The following is a 19,240-nucleotide window of genomic DNA, read 5'->3' as shown; positions in this document are numbered from 1 at the left end:
CAAATTCTTATGACTCTGTCCCTGTGGAAAAATCTGTGATGCAAAGCTAAATTAGATTTGCTCATGATGTGTTTGACTGGCACCCATTATGTGCAATGGACACGTGGGAGCTGCATGAATGGGTGTGGGAAACATTGCTTATATCTCAATTCTCCTACTTTTTTCCTAAAGCAGGTCCCCATTCATGGGTGATTAACAGGCAGATCAGGGAGGCGGGCAGTGTTGCTTGGTTGGCTTTGACTAATCTAACTGCTGCTGCCTTGCTTGGGTAATAGCTACAGGCTGGCTTGGTGAATCCAGACAAGCAATGAAGAGAAACGCTGAAACTACTCCATGGAGCTCCACTCTCTCAGCCTAAATCTAACATGCACCCTGATATTCAGCCACGTGAAACGGTACAAAATGTGACTGACAACTCCAGAGATTAAAATGATTATTGGATGTTGCTGGAGTAAAACCAAAGTCTGCACTCACATCAGTGCAATGGGATATGGGCAGTAAAATGTAAATAATAGCTTAATCTAAATGATGAAGCAACTTTTGTGGATGTTGGTGTCGCAGATAAACACGAGCACATTGTTCTTTCTCGGGAGAGCACCAGTGCATTATCAGTGTGCTGTACAGATCTCATCTAATCTGAGCTGCAGTTCTCTGTTTGATAGCTTTTAAACTAAGTGTGAGCATATATCTCGCTTACCTAACAGTCTTTTAAACAGTTTTCCTGTTCTGGTAAATCGAACTGTCATTGTTTTGCATCAACAAAATATGAACAGCTATCACCAGTGAGGAATGGAAGTGTTTGTTTTCTCTCTGAAAACACCACACAGGGTTTGTGGGTATGGTCAGAGTGGTGACCTACCCTGGATAGATCCACCCTTTCTGTCTGAATATGCTTGCTGTTATACTGCATTTTCATATTGTATGCTTTCAATTCCACTGAAAATGTCTCATTGAGTCATGCAGATGTTAAAAGAGCACTGAAAGTTTATGCTCAAATTAAAGTAGCGTTGCAATGTCTGAATGGGAATTAAGAACAAGTCAAAGTACCGTTATATTAAAATCACTCAAGCAAAAGTACATTTTACCCTTTCAAATATATTTCTAAAATCTCGCTATGGAAAACAAATATAGATTATAAAGCAAACCTTTGGTGTGACATGTAACAAGCTGCATGGGTGAAGTGGTTACTCTCTCACCTCACTAATCAGTAGCCATGGCACGAGACTGAGATCGGGGCCTTTCTGTTGGGTATTTGCATATTCACCTTGTGCATGAATGGGGCTTTTTTTTTTCCGGGTCTACCGATTTCCTCTTGCTATCTGAAGCCAATATGTATCTCTCAATTTCCAAATGGTGTGAACGAGTGCGGTTGTGTTGGTGACCTGTCCAGGGTGTCCCAGCACACTGCCACCCTCAACTGAAAAGGAATAAAATGTGCATCGAGGATAAATAAATGAGAGCAGTGTGTTGCACTTAAGTATGCATTGGAAATTACACACTTTGAGAATGCAAAAATATTACTTTATTAAAGCCATTGTTACTTTCACTTTCTTGTCTAATTTGGTTTGTTCTTGAAGTAGGTGACATCTTGACCACCACGTCTGCTCTGTTAACAGCAATAGAAATATTGCTCCACCTAGTGGAGGCATCCATTATAGTCTTACAGGGCAGCATTGCCTTGATTTCACTTTTACAGTAGAATGACTTTTCTCACAGTACTTGTAGGGTCTTACTGGCTTCATGGTAACTGTGAAGTAGGGCTGTGGAGCCTTTCTGACCTGTACCTCTTATCTAAACTGCAGGACCTCCAAGGCAAGCCTCTTCAGATTAAAAAAAAAAGAAGAAGAAGAAGAAGAAGGAGGAGGGGAGAGAATGAATGCAAGTGTAAAGTAGGGTTAGGAATGAGGACGAAAAAAGAGGGTTTTCTTGAAATCAGTGACTTATTCCCAGTGTCACACGGGAGATTATTTGAGACGGCGCTGCACTGAGCACGGTGCCCTATTTCCAGACGGCTCCGTCTACCTGCGCGCTCAGCCCCTCCCTCCGCCTCCTCCCCCCTCCCTCCTCTTCCTCCCCCCCTCCTCCTCCTCCTCCTCCTCGGAGTTTGTGTTGCACTCGTTGCAGTAGGAGGGTCCATGTGCACAGAATGACGTCGCTCTGACTGCAAGTCCGACCGACTCCTTCGTTTGTTTTTATTACTCACTTCCATCCAGGACCCGGATTCGTTAATCTTGCATAAAAAAAAAAAAAAAAGAAAAAAATTACGGCCATAATGTGAGATTATCCGGCGCTGTTGGTCCGAGCTTTTGCTGCCTGCCCGCCTGCCGTCCGTCCTGTCAGGAGCAGCGGCTCTCCGCTGAGGATTACCACTGATCATACGCAGCAGCGCACTTCTCCTCACTGTGTCTGGAGCTGTCAAAACTGCAAACTATGTATTGGAAAGAGTAGACACCAGACATTTGTTGTTATTTATTGACTTTGCTTTTTGCGTGTCTGCTTTTTTTTTTTCTCCCTCTCTCTCCCTCTTCTTGCTTTTTTGCCCTCTGGATTATCGCTGCCCAGCAACACAGCCACCTGACAACTCTGAATGTCGTAATTAAGGTAAGGACGGACGCAGCTCAGGGTCTCTCTCCACATTTTATTCTCCCGCGGACTCTCGGATGATAAAGAAAGCCCGCTTCTCTCTCATTAAAGAGGGTGACTGATTAATCACTTGCATGCCTTTGGTGGATTTGCACTGGAAATGTTATAAGTTCCAAGCGGGACCGCTAAGCCCTGCTGTCTGGTCCATAATAAAACTCGCCAAGAAGTTTATGCACTTTATTCAGAAAATAGCCCAGAGGTTTCTTAATCATTTTTTTCGCAGCTTTTTCTTGTTTCCTCTCCCACCTGTCCGGAAGTAATGAGAAATCCATCGATCTGCTGCTGTCAAATTCACACAAAAAAATGTGACTTAAATAATTTAAATTATCCTTCAACTGCACTTAATCCGGCTCCCCGTCTATTGATTTGAAAGCGCTACTTCACAGAAGCAGAAATATAACTTAATAAGCAACAGAAAAGCAAAAAATTTGCATTATTTTCCGCCAATTTTTATTCTGCGCACCCGCAAAATGGAGAGATGTGCAGAGAGTTGCATGTCCTACAGAGACAGGGCAGCCGCGTCCGGAGTAAAGACACATTCACACAGATTACGCCTAATTACTTTATATTATTCACGAGCATTTGCACATATTTTACTGACAATCTGACTAAGTTTTGATATCCCAGCTAACTGAGAGCTTTTAGGAGCGCATGCAAAAAAAAAAAAAAAAAAAAAAAAGCAAAACAAACAAAAACAAAAATAAACCCTGACTTAATGCAACGCTTTCTCGCTGCTCCGTTATCATCAGTGTTTGATTGCGGGCAGAATTCGCCCTGCTTTTTGCACATGATGAAGTTGCGCGGCTCCAACAACAAGATTTTAAGTTATGTCGCAGCTATGTTGTGACTGCAAGAGCAATAACTATTGAGTGGCAGCTTTCAGACCAATCCACGAGTGACCTGATGGAGCTGCTGGATTTCTGTCTGAACTGTCCAATAGAGGCGCAGCAGAGGTGGGAATATAAACAAAAAGCCCAGGCGACGTCACGGAGACGAGTTAACTCTTACAGTGGAGCGAGTTGTACTGTACGTCCCCCCTGCTGTGCAGATGATAAGCTTTATCACAGAGGAAGTACTGCACAGACCTGCTTTGTACTTTTATGATTCAATATCTTGTTTACACAGCATCGGTGCTTTGTCTTGGTATCCCCAAACAGCAAATCATTTTTCTAAATATTTATTGCTGTAATTTGTGTATTTTACATATTCATTTTTCCCCTCACTGCAGTTGCACATTTGCCATACTTTTTTTTGTTGTTCCTGGATTTGATTTGTCTGAATTAAACTTACTTTTATATCAAACTATAACAAGCATTTTATTTAAATTGATTAGAATATTCCTCAGTATATAACTGAGTTTTACATGAATTCCCAGTTAAAGCACAAACTTCAAATGTGTTTGATTCTTCATTGTAATTTTTTAAACGGTGTGTTGTGTGCAGACTTACACAGCAGTAATGTAAACTTGTGCATGTGTGTGTTTGTGTTTCCTAACCAGGTGAATCAATGCGCCAGAGATGGAGACCAAAAGATACCAAAGTTTCTTTGATGGGAATGGGTCAGAGAACAAATGGTCCCAGGTCCCCGGCACTATGGAGTACTGCTGCAGCACGGAGGACTCAGATCTGACTAACAATGATATCCTGATGGACATAGTCAATGTCGGCTGCCCTGCTGGAAGCCTGGCCACTGACTGCAAAGACAACAATACAAAGAAGCAGGAGCAGCCAGCACTTCGGCTCAGCCAGAACCAGCCATTTGTTCTCCCACACTTCAACAACTCTCTCCATGGTCATAAGCAGGAAATGGACTCCAAGGAGCTTTCCAAGACGGTAGCTGAGTCTATGGGCCTGTACATGAATGCTGCCAGGGAGGCAGACTTTGCATTTAGCCAGCATGGGGGCAGTAACAGTCCTGGAAAGCTGTATCCAGTATGTGGAAGACCCCTGGAGGAAAACCAGGGCGGTCCCACAAAGAGTCCCAACCTAAAACCGTTTAGTTTCCAACAGCCGAGCAGCACTCCCAGAGAATGCACCTCCGGTACTCCAGTGAGCTCAGCATCCATGCTGGCTTCCTCTCTGTCTTGCAGTCCGCACACCTCCAGCTCCATTTCCAGCCCTGGAGGCAGTAACAATATGGTGTCATCTACCACCAGTCCACCGGCGTGCTTTGGACCACTATGCTCATCCGTCAGTAGTCCTGTCAGCCAGACTTCGTGTGCTGCAACTCTAGCCAACATCAAGCGCAGGAATTCAGTCACATGTAGCCCTGCTGAATCCAGCACAGTGGGCTCGCCACCGCTCACCAGCCCACTCAATGTCATGAGGTCCCCCATGTCCAGCCCTCAGAGCATGAGTAGTGTGAGATCCCCTCCGTCCTGCAGCACCACATGTAACATTAGGTCATCTGTCTCAAGCCCCACTGGTGGCAGCTGCGCTGGCACGACCAACAACTGCAACACAATAAGGCCCTCCATCTCCAGCCCTGCCACAGGGGGCACTTTGGCTGTCAGCAGCCCACAGAACCCCTCCTCCGTTGGCTTTCCAGTGTCCAGCCCAGCTGGTGGACTGGGCTTGGTACAGAATGACACCAACAGCCCAGAAGCCGCGGGGCTGACCACAGACACAGATTTCAAGAACTTTGAGTTTCCTAAAGTGGAGATGGTGGATGGAGAGGTTTTTAACGTTGGCCTGGACCAGATGGGCATGGTGAAGTACATTAAGAACGAACCTGGGACTGACTTCAGGAGCATGTGTTTAGGCAGTTCCAAATGTAATGCGAGCAGCACGCCCTTTATTACACAGATAAAGAGTGAGCCAAACAAAAGCGAGGGATGTATGAATCAACAATCCTATGGTGAGCAGTCACCATCTCTTGGTCTCTTCACTGGGTCTGAGACCACCTATCTGTCTCTGAGGAATAACATTGATGAATACAGTCTTTCTGGTATCTTAGGACCCCCTGTCTCCTCTATCAATGGGAACTACGAGTCCGATGTGTTCTCCAACAATGTACTGTCTAAGGGGGTTAAGCAGGAGACCAATGATGGCAGCTATTACCAAGAAAATAACAGCATGTCTACATCCGCCATTGTTGGAGTTAATTCTGGTGGACATTCATTCCATTACCAGATTGGAGCGCAAGGAACAATGTCTTTCACGCGGCATGATGTGAGGGACCAGTCCAACCCTTTGTTGAATCTAATTTCACCCGTAACGGCGTTAATGGAATCGTGGAAATCTCGGCCAGGCATGGCACAGGGGTCGCTGTCAGCCAGAGGTGAGGGATACCATGGTCCGACCTGCATCAGCGACAGCATGTCAAGGTAAGGAGAATGATGTGTGTCCCCGTGCATGTGTTCTCGCCGTAAAACTGAAAAAAAAAAAAAAACTTTACAGCTTAACTAAAGAGAGCAGTTATTTTTCTCTCTCCTTAATAGTGTTGCAGACCCATATTGCACAAGGGATTTAGGGCGTTTGCCTTGAGAAGTGCAAAAATAATAACAACAGCAGGGCTTGGGAAAGGCAGCGGGATGTTGGCGAGGGGAACAGGAATTAAAGAATGGGGTCCAGGTCATTGTTATAGTAGCGTGCGATCACAGCGTCACCTCTGTTAGTTCTGCCCCACGTTCTACTGTAACACAGAGACAAAATTCACGAGCCTGTGCATATGTACAGCCGCAACATTTCTTAGTGTGTTACCAGGCGATCGAGTTTTAGACCTTATGTAATGCAAATATCTGTTTTTATGGGTCCTAGGACGTTGACAGCATCATAAATTTTGAATGATTTATTACATGTTTTTGTTACAGAAGTGAAGAAATAAACTGTTTATTTTGTGAGCCTCAGAGCTGAACCAAAACAAACAGGCCAGAGCAAAAAAAAAAAAAAGATCTATAGTTATTGCCAGTCTGGCACAGTAGAACTTTGACACAGTTGTGCTTTCAGTGCATTCGGGTGTCCTAGTTGCATGCAAAGTACATTATCAGCCCAGTTAATAACTGTGAATGTTAGAGCCATAAAACAAACCATAAAAGACACATAACAGTTTAAAATACATGTGTTTACCTGACATGAAAATGCTGCTGTTTGTTTACAGTAAAATTAATAATTGATTGCTGTACAGCTTATACAGAATATGCACTATTTTAAAAAGTAATGTTCGTCTATTTGTGGTTTTATTGGAAAGCAACATTGCTGTCATATAGTAATCCACAGGATTACATAAATTTCTCGTTTTTATGAGCTGACCGGAAAAAAGCACTAAACAAAATCATAAAATGACTACCTACTTGGAGAGCGTTTGATAAAAGTCAGACACTTCCAGAGACTTGTAGGTGAAACAGCGCTCTGTCTGAGCTTCTGTGCGTTGCTCCGCTGTGTTTGACTGAGACTTGACCGCGACAAGTCGAAGCCGATTGTTGTGATGTTGCGCAGAGTCGTAAAAGTGGGATTTATTTGATGTGAAGTTTTCCCGGTCGAACTTTGCAAGATGTCACTGATATCTCTACCATGTCTTGTTTTCATTTTCTCATTGTGTTTGTGTTGCGGCCACACTATACTTTATGCTTGTTCTTACACACCTCCGTATCTGCATTTATTTACACTGCATCTCATCAATAGATTTCACCGGATCGTCTTATTCTCATTCCTGCGTCTTCTCAGTTTGATGTGTTTATTCAGCTTTATGTGTGCAGCACACACTTGTCTCTGGAGTAGATACTCCGCCTGTGTGTTTGTGTATGTGCTCTAACAAGGCTTGCCGCTCTGAGGAGACTGATACAGCCCGTTACCTTGGAGGCGACCCATATGGCAGGAGCCAAAGCGATGTTGACGGGATCACTGCCACCTTGGTCCTAATGAGATCCAGCTTAGCCCTAATGTCAGACAGGATGACAGTAAGAGGTGGGCCACATGGCAGCCAGCCAGGCAGGGAGGCAGACAGACACAAACACAAATATACATGCATACAGTTGCATATATTCACATGCATTATTCTATAAATACATACGGTATTGTCATTAGTGGAGTGTAGGAACTCTTTTTTTCTTTTCTTTTTTTCCAAGAGATTGGTCCCTACTTTTAGTGTCACCTTACATCAGTCGTGCTGTATTGATTGGCCACTATTATGCTTAGGCATAAACATGAGCTTATTGTATCCTGTTGAAAATCTGTGGCACCGTCCAGCTTCGGACTGTCTTCACAGAACGCAAGTTCAACTTTTCATAGGCAGAACAATGTTGCATAATCATTAAAAAGCACAACTAAAACTCTTTGATCTGCGGAAGCCTTGGATGACAGAGCGTTAAATCCTTCAGCTCTTTTTTTTCCTTCTCTTTGGTTTCCTCTGTAAATGGTTTTAATTAAAGATGGCTGCTCATCTGAGCAGTCCGCATTACTTTGTGCAAAACATTTTAACTGGTATTCACAAGAGAAGAAAGGAGGGGCCTTCTTAAATTTTGTGCATGTGTGATATTTAAGGTAAACTTAGCACCAACTCGGAAGCCAGAGTGGATTTTTCCCTTTTTCATTTTTTAAACCATAAAAAAGGTTTTTCTAATCAAGGTCTGGGAGAATATTTAAAAATCAGTGTGCTTCAGTTTTAAAATATATAAATATGTAAATTGTAATAAAATGACCTACATTAGAGCCCTGGATTATTTTTTCTCACTGACTAAATCTCTAAATCTCTTTTCAACCGATTTGGGGCATTTTCTGTGTTGGTTTTCACAGTGAAGTTTCACTGCATCGTGTTTCTGTTAAACTTGTCAACCCCCTGACCTACTAATTTCATAATCTGACAAATTGTGAAAACTAAAGATAGAGGCCAACAATGTATTTTTTTTTTTTTTTTAATGTAGTTAAGCGCTCATTAAAAGTTTTAGTCCTAACTGTAGCCCTGGGAAAAGTAGTACCTCACTATAGACCGACACTTTCTTTGCTTAGCGCTTGCAGTGGGTTTGTAGATCGACCGAATGCCCATCATGAGGAAGCACCACATTCAAGCTGGGAAAATGCTTCACACTGGACTCTGGCCAACTCTCAATGTTCTGCAGAGGGATGAAAAGGCATACTCCTGAGAGCACACTAATAAGGCTTTAATTGTATGTTCCTCCACTAAATTAATGGATGGAAATGATTTGATTAATTCAGACACTGCTGGATACTAATATCCAATTAAATCCCAACACCAGGCATGCACAGGGGCTCCCAGTGCATTATGGGTTCCTGACTATAAAGCTGGCAGCTGCTTCTTTGGGTTTTGAAAAGGATGTTACAGGTGAGGATGTTGGGGAATGGCTGTATTTCTCCACGGACTGCTGAGTACCCATAATACTGTGGCAAAGATATGATTTGTTTGGTTTTGTTGTTGTTGAATGTAAGTCTTTTAATTATATACGTTCTCATGTGTGCTGTTGTATATTTAATTATATCGTTATTAAATGAAGCAAAGCTGAACCGCTCGAAGCACACGTGCTGACAAAGTGCAAAAAAGGTTCAAATTATGTACACAAGCGTTGCCCTTCTTTCATTGCGTAATTCAATAAAAATGAATAACTGCCAGGCTACACGTGAAAGGCCCACTCCGCTGTTTTGAGCACACAGGTGTTCTTGATGGCATCTTGAGTGACCGTCACACACTCGGAGTCATTTCATGCACTCTATAGCATGACTTGTATTCAGTCATTAGTGATTAAATGTCACAAGCAAAACATACATTTATTAAAATAAAGCGGCATGGAGGCCAAGAGCAATAAACGTTCAAGGAATGAAACAGATTCAAGTGGCTGAGTATTGAATGCAGTGTTACATTAAAGCCTATATGCAGTCATAAGGGTAACAGCTCAACCAGAGCTTAATGTCAAAAGACAGCATTTACATTCAGACTTAAAGTAATGTACAGCTACGTCTGAAAAAAAACAAAAAAACAAAGACAAAGTTTGTTTTTTCACGATTTAAATATATTTCAGGGTTATTAAAGATTAACTTTGCAATTTCACACCTTTTAGAAAAATATGCGGAATAATTCAAGTTTATGCATCACAGAAATTAAGAATAGTGGATTTGACAACATTTCAATATCTTAAAGGATTAAATACAGTTCCTATTTTTTTTTTAACTGGAGGCCATCATTATCATAAATGCAGTTTTGAAAATTCTTGAAACTTTTTCAGTGGTAAGATTGCAGAAACATGTTCAATAATATTCAGAACAGTTGTATATTTGTTTTGTTCTATATCGGAAATCAAGATGAATAAATGTTTTTTGGTTTAGCTAGCTCATTATTGCTGGCACTAGTTATTTATGATTAGGCTATTGTGTAAAACATCATATAATCACAATGCTAAATAAAAGTCAACAGCGCATGCCGCCGACAGATTTGATCATTTGGTGTATAAAACAATACTCTAGTGTTAAAATGTAGTGATATTGCACATCCAATTGTACCTGAGAACCTCAGTGAGATGAATATATACATCATTGTTTGTACATGTTCCCTGCAGAAGTCCAACACCAGCAAAATTAATTACCAAACACCAAAATTTATGAAGCATCATTTCGTTGACTTGTCATATTTATCCCACTTTAGGCCCCACATGCAAATCATATAACAAATGAAAGCAGAGAATTCACAGATAATGAGAATTTAAGCCCCATTACTCACATTACCTCAGAGCATCAGTATGGAATCAGTCAAAGCAACAACAAAAGTTTCTCTATAGAACAACAGCAGTATTTCTTCTTTTGTCTTTTGCACGGAGAATTTGATTTCACTGCTAAATAAGTCCATGCTATTATAGAATATCTAAGACTCAAACAGTTGAGCTTCGTTTTAATCATTCCTATTATTTTTGTCAGTGTATTTCAGTGAGGGGGGGGGGGAAAAACACTCACAATAAAACGTGCTTGGCAGAAACAGGTGAAACAGGGATAAAGAGTCTGATTCAGAGGTAAGAAAACCACTTGACTGGGACCAGAAAATAGAGTTTTGGCATGCAGTTTCCATGCTCACAGACGTACTTGACATGCCTTGAAATAGACAACCGTTTCTCTAAATTTGCGAATAGATATAAATTTGTGTGTTGCAAACAGTAAAAGATTACTTTCTACCGGAAAAGAAATTAGATCAATAAAACACCTGAATGAAAAAAAAACCAAAAAAAAAAAAAAAAACCAGATGAACACACGGAGCACCCGAACATCCAGATTTTCTTTCTGTCTTCTGGGCAGCCCATCACTGGTCGGTGTGGGTGGATTGGAGGCCGCGCAAAGCAGAGTCGAGAGGCAGCGTTCAAGGTATGAATAGTAAGAGTTGGTCCAAGTGGTGAAATTCTACTGTCTACACTTCTTCAAATCTAAAAATGTAGCCTCAGAAATGACTGCCTGGTGAGGATAAAAGCTCTTTGTGAGGCATTTCAGCAAGGTGAAAACCTGTAAAGAGGCGAGAAAAGGGTGTTTCATGGAGCTTCGGAGTTTTTTAGGCAGTGAGCTCATGAAGCAGAGGCTGGGGAAACATGCAGTCACTGGATACATGTGGTTAGTAAACTTTCAAGTGTTTAAGTAAAGACATGACATGCTTGATCTTGGCCTAATTACAGATGTCACCTTGCTCTTATATTGATTCAATAAAAACTAATATCAGTATAGCTACTGCTTTTTCTTTTCTTCTTTGACTTGCTTGGATGAAATTTAAAATTTTCACAACATCTTTACCAAAATCCTCTCAGGGACTATTAACTTGGATGTCAGAGGCTTCATTTTTCAGTGATATGATTCACTTGAAGTCTAAATTATTTTTACAGTATAGAATGATTTTATAACCGGAACCAGAAATCGCAATTTTAACTTTGATTCTACAAATGTTGCAATCCATTTATAGTTTCATGTTGTACTGTTTGCCTCTGCAATATGTAAGAATATGTGGTGCTTTTTACTTCTCAAAGAATCAGCATTTCTTTTTATTTCACTGCATATATAGATATAATATTTCTTCTATACATCCAGTATAGCAGTAGTGAAGTAAGTCCGTTTACCACCTGCCTCTGTCCATAGTGAGCTGGGATGGGCTCCAACCCCCTACGACCCCAAATAGAATAAAGTGATTTAGAAGATGGGTGTGAGGTTAGTTCATCACCTGGGGTCCGGGACCCCTTCGGCTGAGGGCACCAGAGACCAAAGAGCGGTCCGAGGCTTTGCCTGCTGCGAGGTTGTCAAAATCTGATTTGAACATGTCAAAGACCAAAAAGTCACTGCCTGGAGCAGAGTTGGGAAAGTGCCAATTGCTTTTAAGAGTGAGCGTGCCAGCCGTCGGCTTCACTGTAAAGTTTGGACAAATCAAGCAATTTTTTTAATAGCAATCTTGGGGTCTGTTTAAAAAAAAAAAAAAAAAGGTTGAGAACCACTGATGTAATGCACCTAATACACAAATAATCACATAATGACACTTAAACATGTTAACATGCCTCCATGTTTAGGTTGATTAATTTAGAGATCACAGTCATTATTAGTTGGAAATTTTGTTTAACAAAAAACAAGTGTATAACCTGACCATGAAGCGTGTGAGTTTTCAAGGCCACATATTCATTGGAATTAGTTTGTTAACGTTCATTGATATAAAACTCTTTCAGTTGCCTTTTTGCTCTTATCTGTGAGATTAAAAAAAAAGAAGTAGAATTGTTTTGCACAACAAAAATAGAACAATCTAACTGTACCACTTCTATAAAATTGCTCTGAAAGGTTTTTAACCTCCGGTTTGTGAATTTGAAACCCAGAGAGCCACTTACTCCCCTCAAAACCTGGTGCTCACCAAAAGGGAGCTGAAAATGAAGACCTTATTATGCCAAACAGACACTCATGTTGGTCTTTGTCACTCTAATAAACCAAATTTTTTTGCTGACAATTTCACAACAATGTTATGAGGTGATAGCATGCAGGAGATGTGTTTATTGCTTACTGCACTGCGCCAGATCTCTCTGAGTGGTAAGTCATGGTTACTTTCACAATATTGAGAGGAAATTTGTCCTCCTCGTCAACATCCTGTCTCTTTTTAGCATCCAGTTACAGAACAGTCTTCATTCCTAAAAGTTAAAACCGAAGCTTTTCTTTTTAGAAACATTATGAAATTAACTCATTTGTCCCTGATCCGAAAAATACAGCTTTTCATTAAACTTTTGAGAAACAGTTTGTGTGAACAGTTTCATCTTATGACAATCCCACTGAGTAAATATCAAATGAAATTATCAATCACAACGTCAAATAAAATAAATTAAGCTTGAAAATCTGATATTATTTCTTATTTTATCCAGTGTAAAATCTATTGAGGAGGTTTGAGGACACAAGGATGAAAAGGAGGTGGAGGGGTGATTGTTGAAAAGGGGGGAATCCCGCAAGCGTTTCTTGTCTTCATAAGTTTCTGCTTTGTTGCAAGCAGAATCTATTCACTAGGTGTTTCTGTAACCCCCATGAAAAAAACAGATCCAAAACATGGACGTCATTTTCGTACTTCCATATTATCTCTTTCTGTCATTGTTGTCGCTGTTTTAGTTTTCAAGCAAAATTGACAAGCTTTCTCATTTTCCATAATGCTCACAGGTAGAAAAAAATCCACAGTGTTAATGTTGCCAAGCGACATGTAACGCAAATGTGTCAATTTACGGCAACCTGGTGGATTTACGGGATAAAAAATTTGGTCCTGAGACCGAGTTGTTAAAAAAACGAAAAACTGAAGCACCTCCGTGAAATGCAAACTGCACTTACTTTCTTTTTTCAGAACACACTGAACACAAATGCAAATGTACACAAATGGCATCCTGCTGGCTTCACTGATTTGACTGAAAGAGGACAACTAAGGCTGAAAGTTTTGTGATTTCTATCGTGGTCACGGATGGTCAACTCAAATACAGGACACAAGATCAGCAGAGCACTGATTGAATTATCCAACATTATATTAACAGGTTTAGGTATGAGGACATAATGAAAGTCTGATTTTTTTTGTCCAGCTTTATGAATGATTTTTTTATTTATTTATTTTTTTTTAACCATGTCAGTGGAGTAAATGCCTTGAGCAGATGTAATCACTTTAAAACAACCAAGATGATACTGGGTGGCACAATGATTGGACGCACAGAAAAGAAACCATGTTAAAAGTCTCCTCTCAGCCTCTCCCACACACACACACACATACACACAGACACACACACACACACACACACACACACACACACACACACACACACACACAGTGCCACCATGTCCGCCAACAACAAGAACAACAGCACACATTCTAGGCCGGACTTGACACTCCAATAAAAGTGTGGTTACTCTTGGCGAAGACTCCTGGGATTTGAATGCTTGTCTTGTCCTCATTTGAACTTCTTCCTGAAACACACTCTGGTGACAGAGGGCCAGATTTCTGCTAGGCCGAGCCTGTAGTTGCAGATCTACACTCTATTACCTACTGCTGACATTCCCTTCTGTTGTAGAGGTTATTAACAAACTGCATATAAAGGAGGCAGACACTGAATACCAGAGCCACAACAAAGCATAGTGCATGCTTCTGTTTGGCGATGAATGCCCTGATTTTTATAGCATGCCACTGTGCGAAACGCTGTAGCTGAATGGTAATCTTTTGTTTGCCAACTGCTCCGTTTACCTGCCGTGCAGCGAGTCTCAGAAATCTTTCACAAGTTTTAAAGATTTCCTCAGTCATGAGCTGTGGAGCACTGTAACTGCGTCCTAAAGCCGAAATCCTGAAGCTAAACTGTTCTTAAATTAACAACAACAACAACAACGACAGAAAAAACTTATTTGCAGAGATGAATGCAAGTGAATACATAACTCATGGGCTGGACATTACTCAGGCCGAGCTATAAAAAGCAGTGAGATCTATATTTCATTTTTGGTGGAGAGCATGCTGAGAGAGCCCGTCTCATCTCACTCGCTCAGCAAACTATTGTCTTCCCCTTGTATTCTGATGTACTTGACTGAGCAAACAAGGCATGCCTTTATCATTCATGTTTAATTAGAACTTGCCCAAGTATTCATGCCAAAGTGCTTACGTTTAAGCCCAGTGTTTGTCTTGTCAGTTCCTCTGTGGAAAGGATGCCATGAAGGAAGACATTTCCCCCCAAAATGTTAATTGTTCAGCTTGAAAGGTTCCCAAAGTAGGTCATGCATAGTTGGCTCAAATAAAGTGAAGGGTGTGTGTTTGTGTGTTGTGTGTTTTGGATGGAGGGGGGGTAGAGACTCCGGGGCCTTTTACGTAACACTTTCATTCTTTCTGGAAAAAAAAAAAAAAAGAGGCTCACACAAACAAACTCACACAAAGTGAATTATATTTTGTTTGATATTCAGTTTTCATTTAGATATTCAACAGTATCCCACCTGCCTGTTTATAAACCTACAATATACAAGTCTGTATATGTTCAAGCTGCAGAAACACGGGAAGCCTTCAGGTGCAGTAATGTGCACACACATTTTCCACATTTTAAAAACTTGTTACGATCTACAAAACAGTTATTCATAAGCTATCCAACGATGTGCTTCATGAGCCTAATTATGAATTGGGTGTGTTATTCAAAAAGAATTTGAAAAGCCTGTAGTTAAATCCATAAAAGACTGTCCCACAGACTCGGTGTTGTTCAGGATCATTGCCCCTCCAGACATACAGGACATGTATGTAGACCCACAGGATCCCGTGATAAACTGACCCGGGAGGTAAAAGGAAGCCTCCCAGGATCAAGTGACAGCTCAAAGAAAAAGATACAGTATCGTCAGTGAAGCTGCTGTTGGCAGGGACAGAATTTGTTTGTCTGACACTGCAAAAGAGGTAAACGTGTTTGTCAGGAAGTGAAACATGACCGTAGTTTTCTGTGGAGAAGAAAAGAAAAGCTGTAATTGAGGGGATATTAAAGGGTCAGCGTTCATATTACACACACACACACACACACACACACACACACACACACACACACACACACAGTTTTGTTTTTCCGTCCCTCTCCTCAGGTTGTGTCTGATCATGTACAACGTTTCAGTGCCACTCTTGTTCAGATTTTGAAATATTTCTTGGGAGGTGACTGTAGTTTTCGTGGTGGTACTTTAGATTTAAAGAAAAGATCACTGAGTAAACACGGTGTGATTTGTTAGGTGAGATAGGGGGGTGTAGAGAGGAATCCAGTCCCTCTCTAATTTAGTTTATTCACACCCATAAGATTAAATACAGTGCAATATATTAATTGTAGCACACACAGTGTGTATACAGTACATGTTTTCACAATGGTTCAATGTGTGAAAGGGTCACCTCAGAGGTTCTCATCAAGTTTATGCAAATTTCATTAGGTTTTGGTGGATGTGTCATTTGTTTTAATAAAAAACAAAAAAAATCCCAATTAAAGATTTTTTGTCAAGAGGTGTTTGACTTTCTCATAAAGCCAAATTATGTACCGTAAATAGGCTACTAGTTAGAAGCTTTCAGTTTGAAAGTGGAACTCAGATTTGTAACGTTTCATTATGTTAATTTGTCTTCTTTAAGTGTGTTTTATATATGGGTTTTAAACTTTTAGAGTGATCCTTTCAAGATTATTTTCTCACTGTAATAAAGTATCAGTGAGAGGTTTGCCTCCGCTGTTTTGGGACGGCTGTGGAAACATGGGAAACAAATAAAGTTGGTTTTGATTCTCCACATTTATACCAGACAGATTTCAGTATGACGCACTGCTGACACCACTGAAGTCATGAGAACTGGCGCTGATTTGTTTAGTGTCGCCTTACTTCAGTATAATGATTTTAAGGAGTAGATCTAAAGAGGTTTGGAAACTGACCGCTATTCCTCTGAATGTTGTGTCATATTTGTTTCCATCCTTAGTAACCACAATTAACTTTACTTGTGGTTCGAGGGTTTCCAGAGAGGAATCGGCCGGTGTTTTTGCCTGTTCGGAAAACACTATCATAACACGAAGGCGGTCTTCTCTGGGAATCACTCACATCTGACCGCTCCCCCTGCAGAGTGTGCTGCACTGTACCTGGCATGGACAAACATTCCCCTGTCCAGTGTCTGCTTTTTGTTTCGCCTGCCGTATCCTGACTTGGCTTTGACTGCCTGTTTCACTTTGCTCTGAGAGGAAGACAGTCTGGGGCTTTATATTTTGAGTTTTTTGACTGTTAAGAAAGAGCTTTCCTTTTTTTTTTTCTTTTTTTTTTTTTCACTCACTCAGCTGCTGGACCTCTGAGAAAATGAAAGAAGCTGACTCACCATTATACTGTAGCTAATGTTGGACTTTCCACAAAGGAAGGAAGTAGGAAAACACATTTAGGCACCAGTTTTATTGTTTGTCAACCCGCGTCTTGGCATGCCCAGTCTAGTTATTGACCTTGTTGTGGTTTGAAGTAATTACAGTGGAATTAGGGCCATAAAAGAGAAACGTTGAGATGTAGGTTAGTTCTATCTGGTTTGTCTGGTGCATTCCTGAAGTTCATTGTCACGGTGCTTCAATTATCTCAATTAAACTTTTTATATAACGTCAGATGACACACTCAAAACGCAATTAATTTGGCATTAGTCAACCTTTCTTTTGAACTACAGAGGGTGAAACTGTGTCACTGCACTGTAAAGCAATAGGTATGGAATTTGCATAACTTGTTGCATGCAAAAAACCTTTTAAAAGATCAGTTGAAGGTGTAATTTGAATCTTCGCCTGCATTTATCCTGCGCTGTCATGCTATTTAATTTTCAGCTACAGTTGAGTAAAGCAAAAAAACAAAAACAAAAAAACAAGAAAACCCCAGTATCAGTGGGAATTAAAATAAAAACTGAAAACATTTGACTAATTTAGAGAAATGGAGTGCATTTTATGGATGAGGCAGTGTCAGTTTTTTAAAAATTTGTTTCTGCTCACTTTCTCATCCGGATGTTTCAGAGTTGGAGGATGAACCCTCGTAAGGCTTGAACCTACTTCAAAAACCACAGTTCTGAGCAGCAAAACATTCTGGTGGAAATTGTTTTTTGTTTACAGTTGCATACCTTTTGTCTTACATTGCTGAGTCTTCGAGGAGCTGGTCGCATTTCAGTTTAAATCTGGTTCTAAATGCCAGTACGGTTTCGTTTGTGGGAACGGATGCTGATCTTCATTACCGGCTTTATTATAAGCACACATTAGCGTACATGTGGTTCACCTGGTGGACGTTTGCCAGTAAAGGTTAACCAAGGTGAAGGAAAAATAGCACCAAAGGAACCGGTGCTGCCTCCTGCTGTCCCCCATGTCTCTTTCTGATTCTGGACACCACATGTATCGGGGTGTGCAGTTCTTCATGCAGTCAGTAAGACATTTAAGCTGTTTTTCATGCAGAACTCCACAATAACGTCATTCGTCTTGTACATGGCACAAAGAAACAGTGACTATCTGAAAGGATTTGGCATTTAAATTATATTGTAACACTTAACACACAGCTTCCTTTAGGTCGAGGAGGAGGATGTTATCCCGCCTGTTGTGGATGTAGCTGACATGTCTCAGGTTCTTTCCTTCATAGCAGTATTATTACACCCACGCACTCCGGCGCCACTGACACATGCGCCTTGTGGCATTTCATGCTCAGAAGGAGGAAGCCTCTTATTCAGGTGTGATGCTGATACTGTTTCAACTGCCTCTTCAGTTGCCTGTTTGACAGGTTGAGTGGCGAAGATGACTGTCAGAGGTGGAATGTGTCAGGGTTTATACTGTAATACACTGCGGTAACATCGAAGCAGGAAAAGAAAGAGGAGGAATGTGCAGCGCGGTGGCCTACTTACTCGTATGACCTACTGTATACTGGTTAAACTTAGGTGAAAGTGAGAGACGGATGTACAGTGAGTTTATTATGTGTCGTGACACACATAGAGATTCAATTCATCAGAAATATTTGGAAACACGTGACACATGAGTACACTTCAAAGCGCCGGTGTCAGGGTTTGCACTGAGCTTTTCAAATTGCTGTCAGAAGAGGTTATTTGCAGGGCGGCCCAGTAGCAAAGTGCAGACAACATAAAAGCTATTAGCTGTGAGTTCTCGGCTTGATTCCTCTGCAAATGGAAACTTATCATTCTCCTTGCTGTGATGCACCAACTTTCCTTTCTGCTACTACTGCAATCATTTAATAAACACAAAGGCGGCAAAATCTAAGAATTAATTTTAAAAAAAACATGTAAAAAGATAATCCATCTTATGTACTGTTCCTCGATCTACCTTGCTGTGCTTTGTTTTTCATTAGAAAACTTTGTAGATTATTAACATGCAATGAATGTGTGTTATAGGTAGATAAGACCACGGGCGAAGCCAGACAACACATGCCTCCTCTTCCTCCCACTCTAACGCCATGCAGCCAAAATATCCCGCTGCTGCTATCTTCCGCCGGTGACGTGCTTTGGAACCAGTTACTGTGCATTACTAATCATGTATAATTACACCTGAATGTAGTGGACAACAATTATTGGCCTTGCAAAATTAATCCACTAAATGATTCAAAGGTTATAGCCAACCACAGAGGAAAAAACGGAAACATTCAGCGTCATGATCGCCACGCCGTGATTGCTCCATATATGAAATATCTGCGGACTGGTCGGT

General features: G+C 40.9%; 1 protein-coding gene across 2 annotated transcripts in view; it reads left to right on the top strand.

The window, feature by feature from the left end:
• The first annotated feature begins 2,036 nt into the window (after positions 1-2,036).
• nr3c2 (nuclear receptor subfamily 3, group C, member 2) overlaps positions 2,037-19,240 on the top strand; it is a 76,683-nt gene continuing 59,479 nt past the window's right edge. The window contains exons 1-2 of one of the 2 annotated variants that reach the window (XM_030093171.1): positions 2,037-2,601; positions 4,142-5,968. In XM_030093171.1, coding sequence (XP_029949031.1) covers positions 4,161-5,968 — 1,808 coding nt within the window. In that variant the 5' untranslated portion in view covers positions 2,037-2,601; positions 4,142-4,160. Of the gene's footprint in view, positions 2,602-4,141; positions 5,969-19,240 lie in introns of those variants that run through there. The other variant, XM_030093172.1, reaches the window with a different exon arrangement.

This window comes from Salarias fasciatus, chromosome 6, assembly GCF_902148845.1.
Source record: "Salarias fasciatus chromosome 6, fSalaFa1.1, whole genome shotgun sequence".
In the NCBI taxonomy this organism is placed as follows: Eukaryota; Metazoa; Chordata; class Actinopteri; order Blenniiformes; family Blenniidae; genus Salarias; species Salarias fasciatus.
This window is presented reverse-complemented; position numbering and strand designations above follow the sequence as displayed.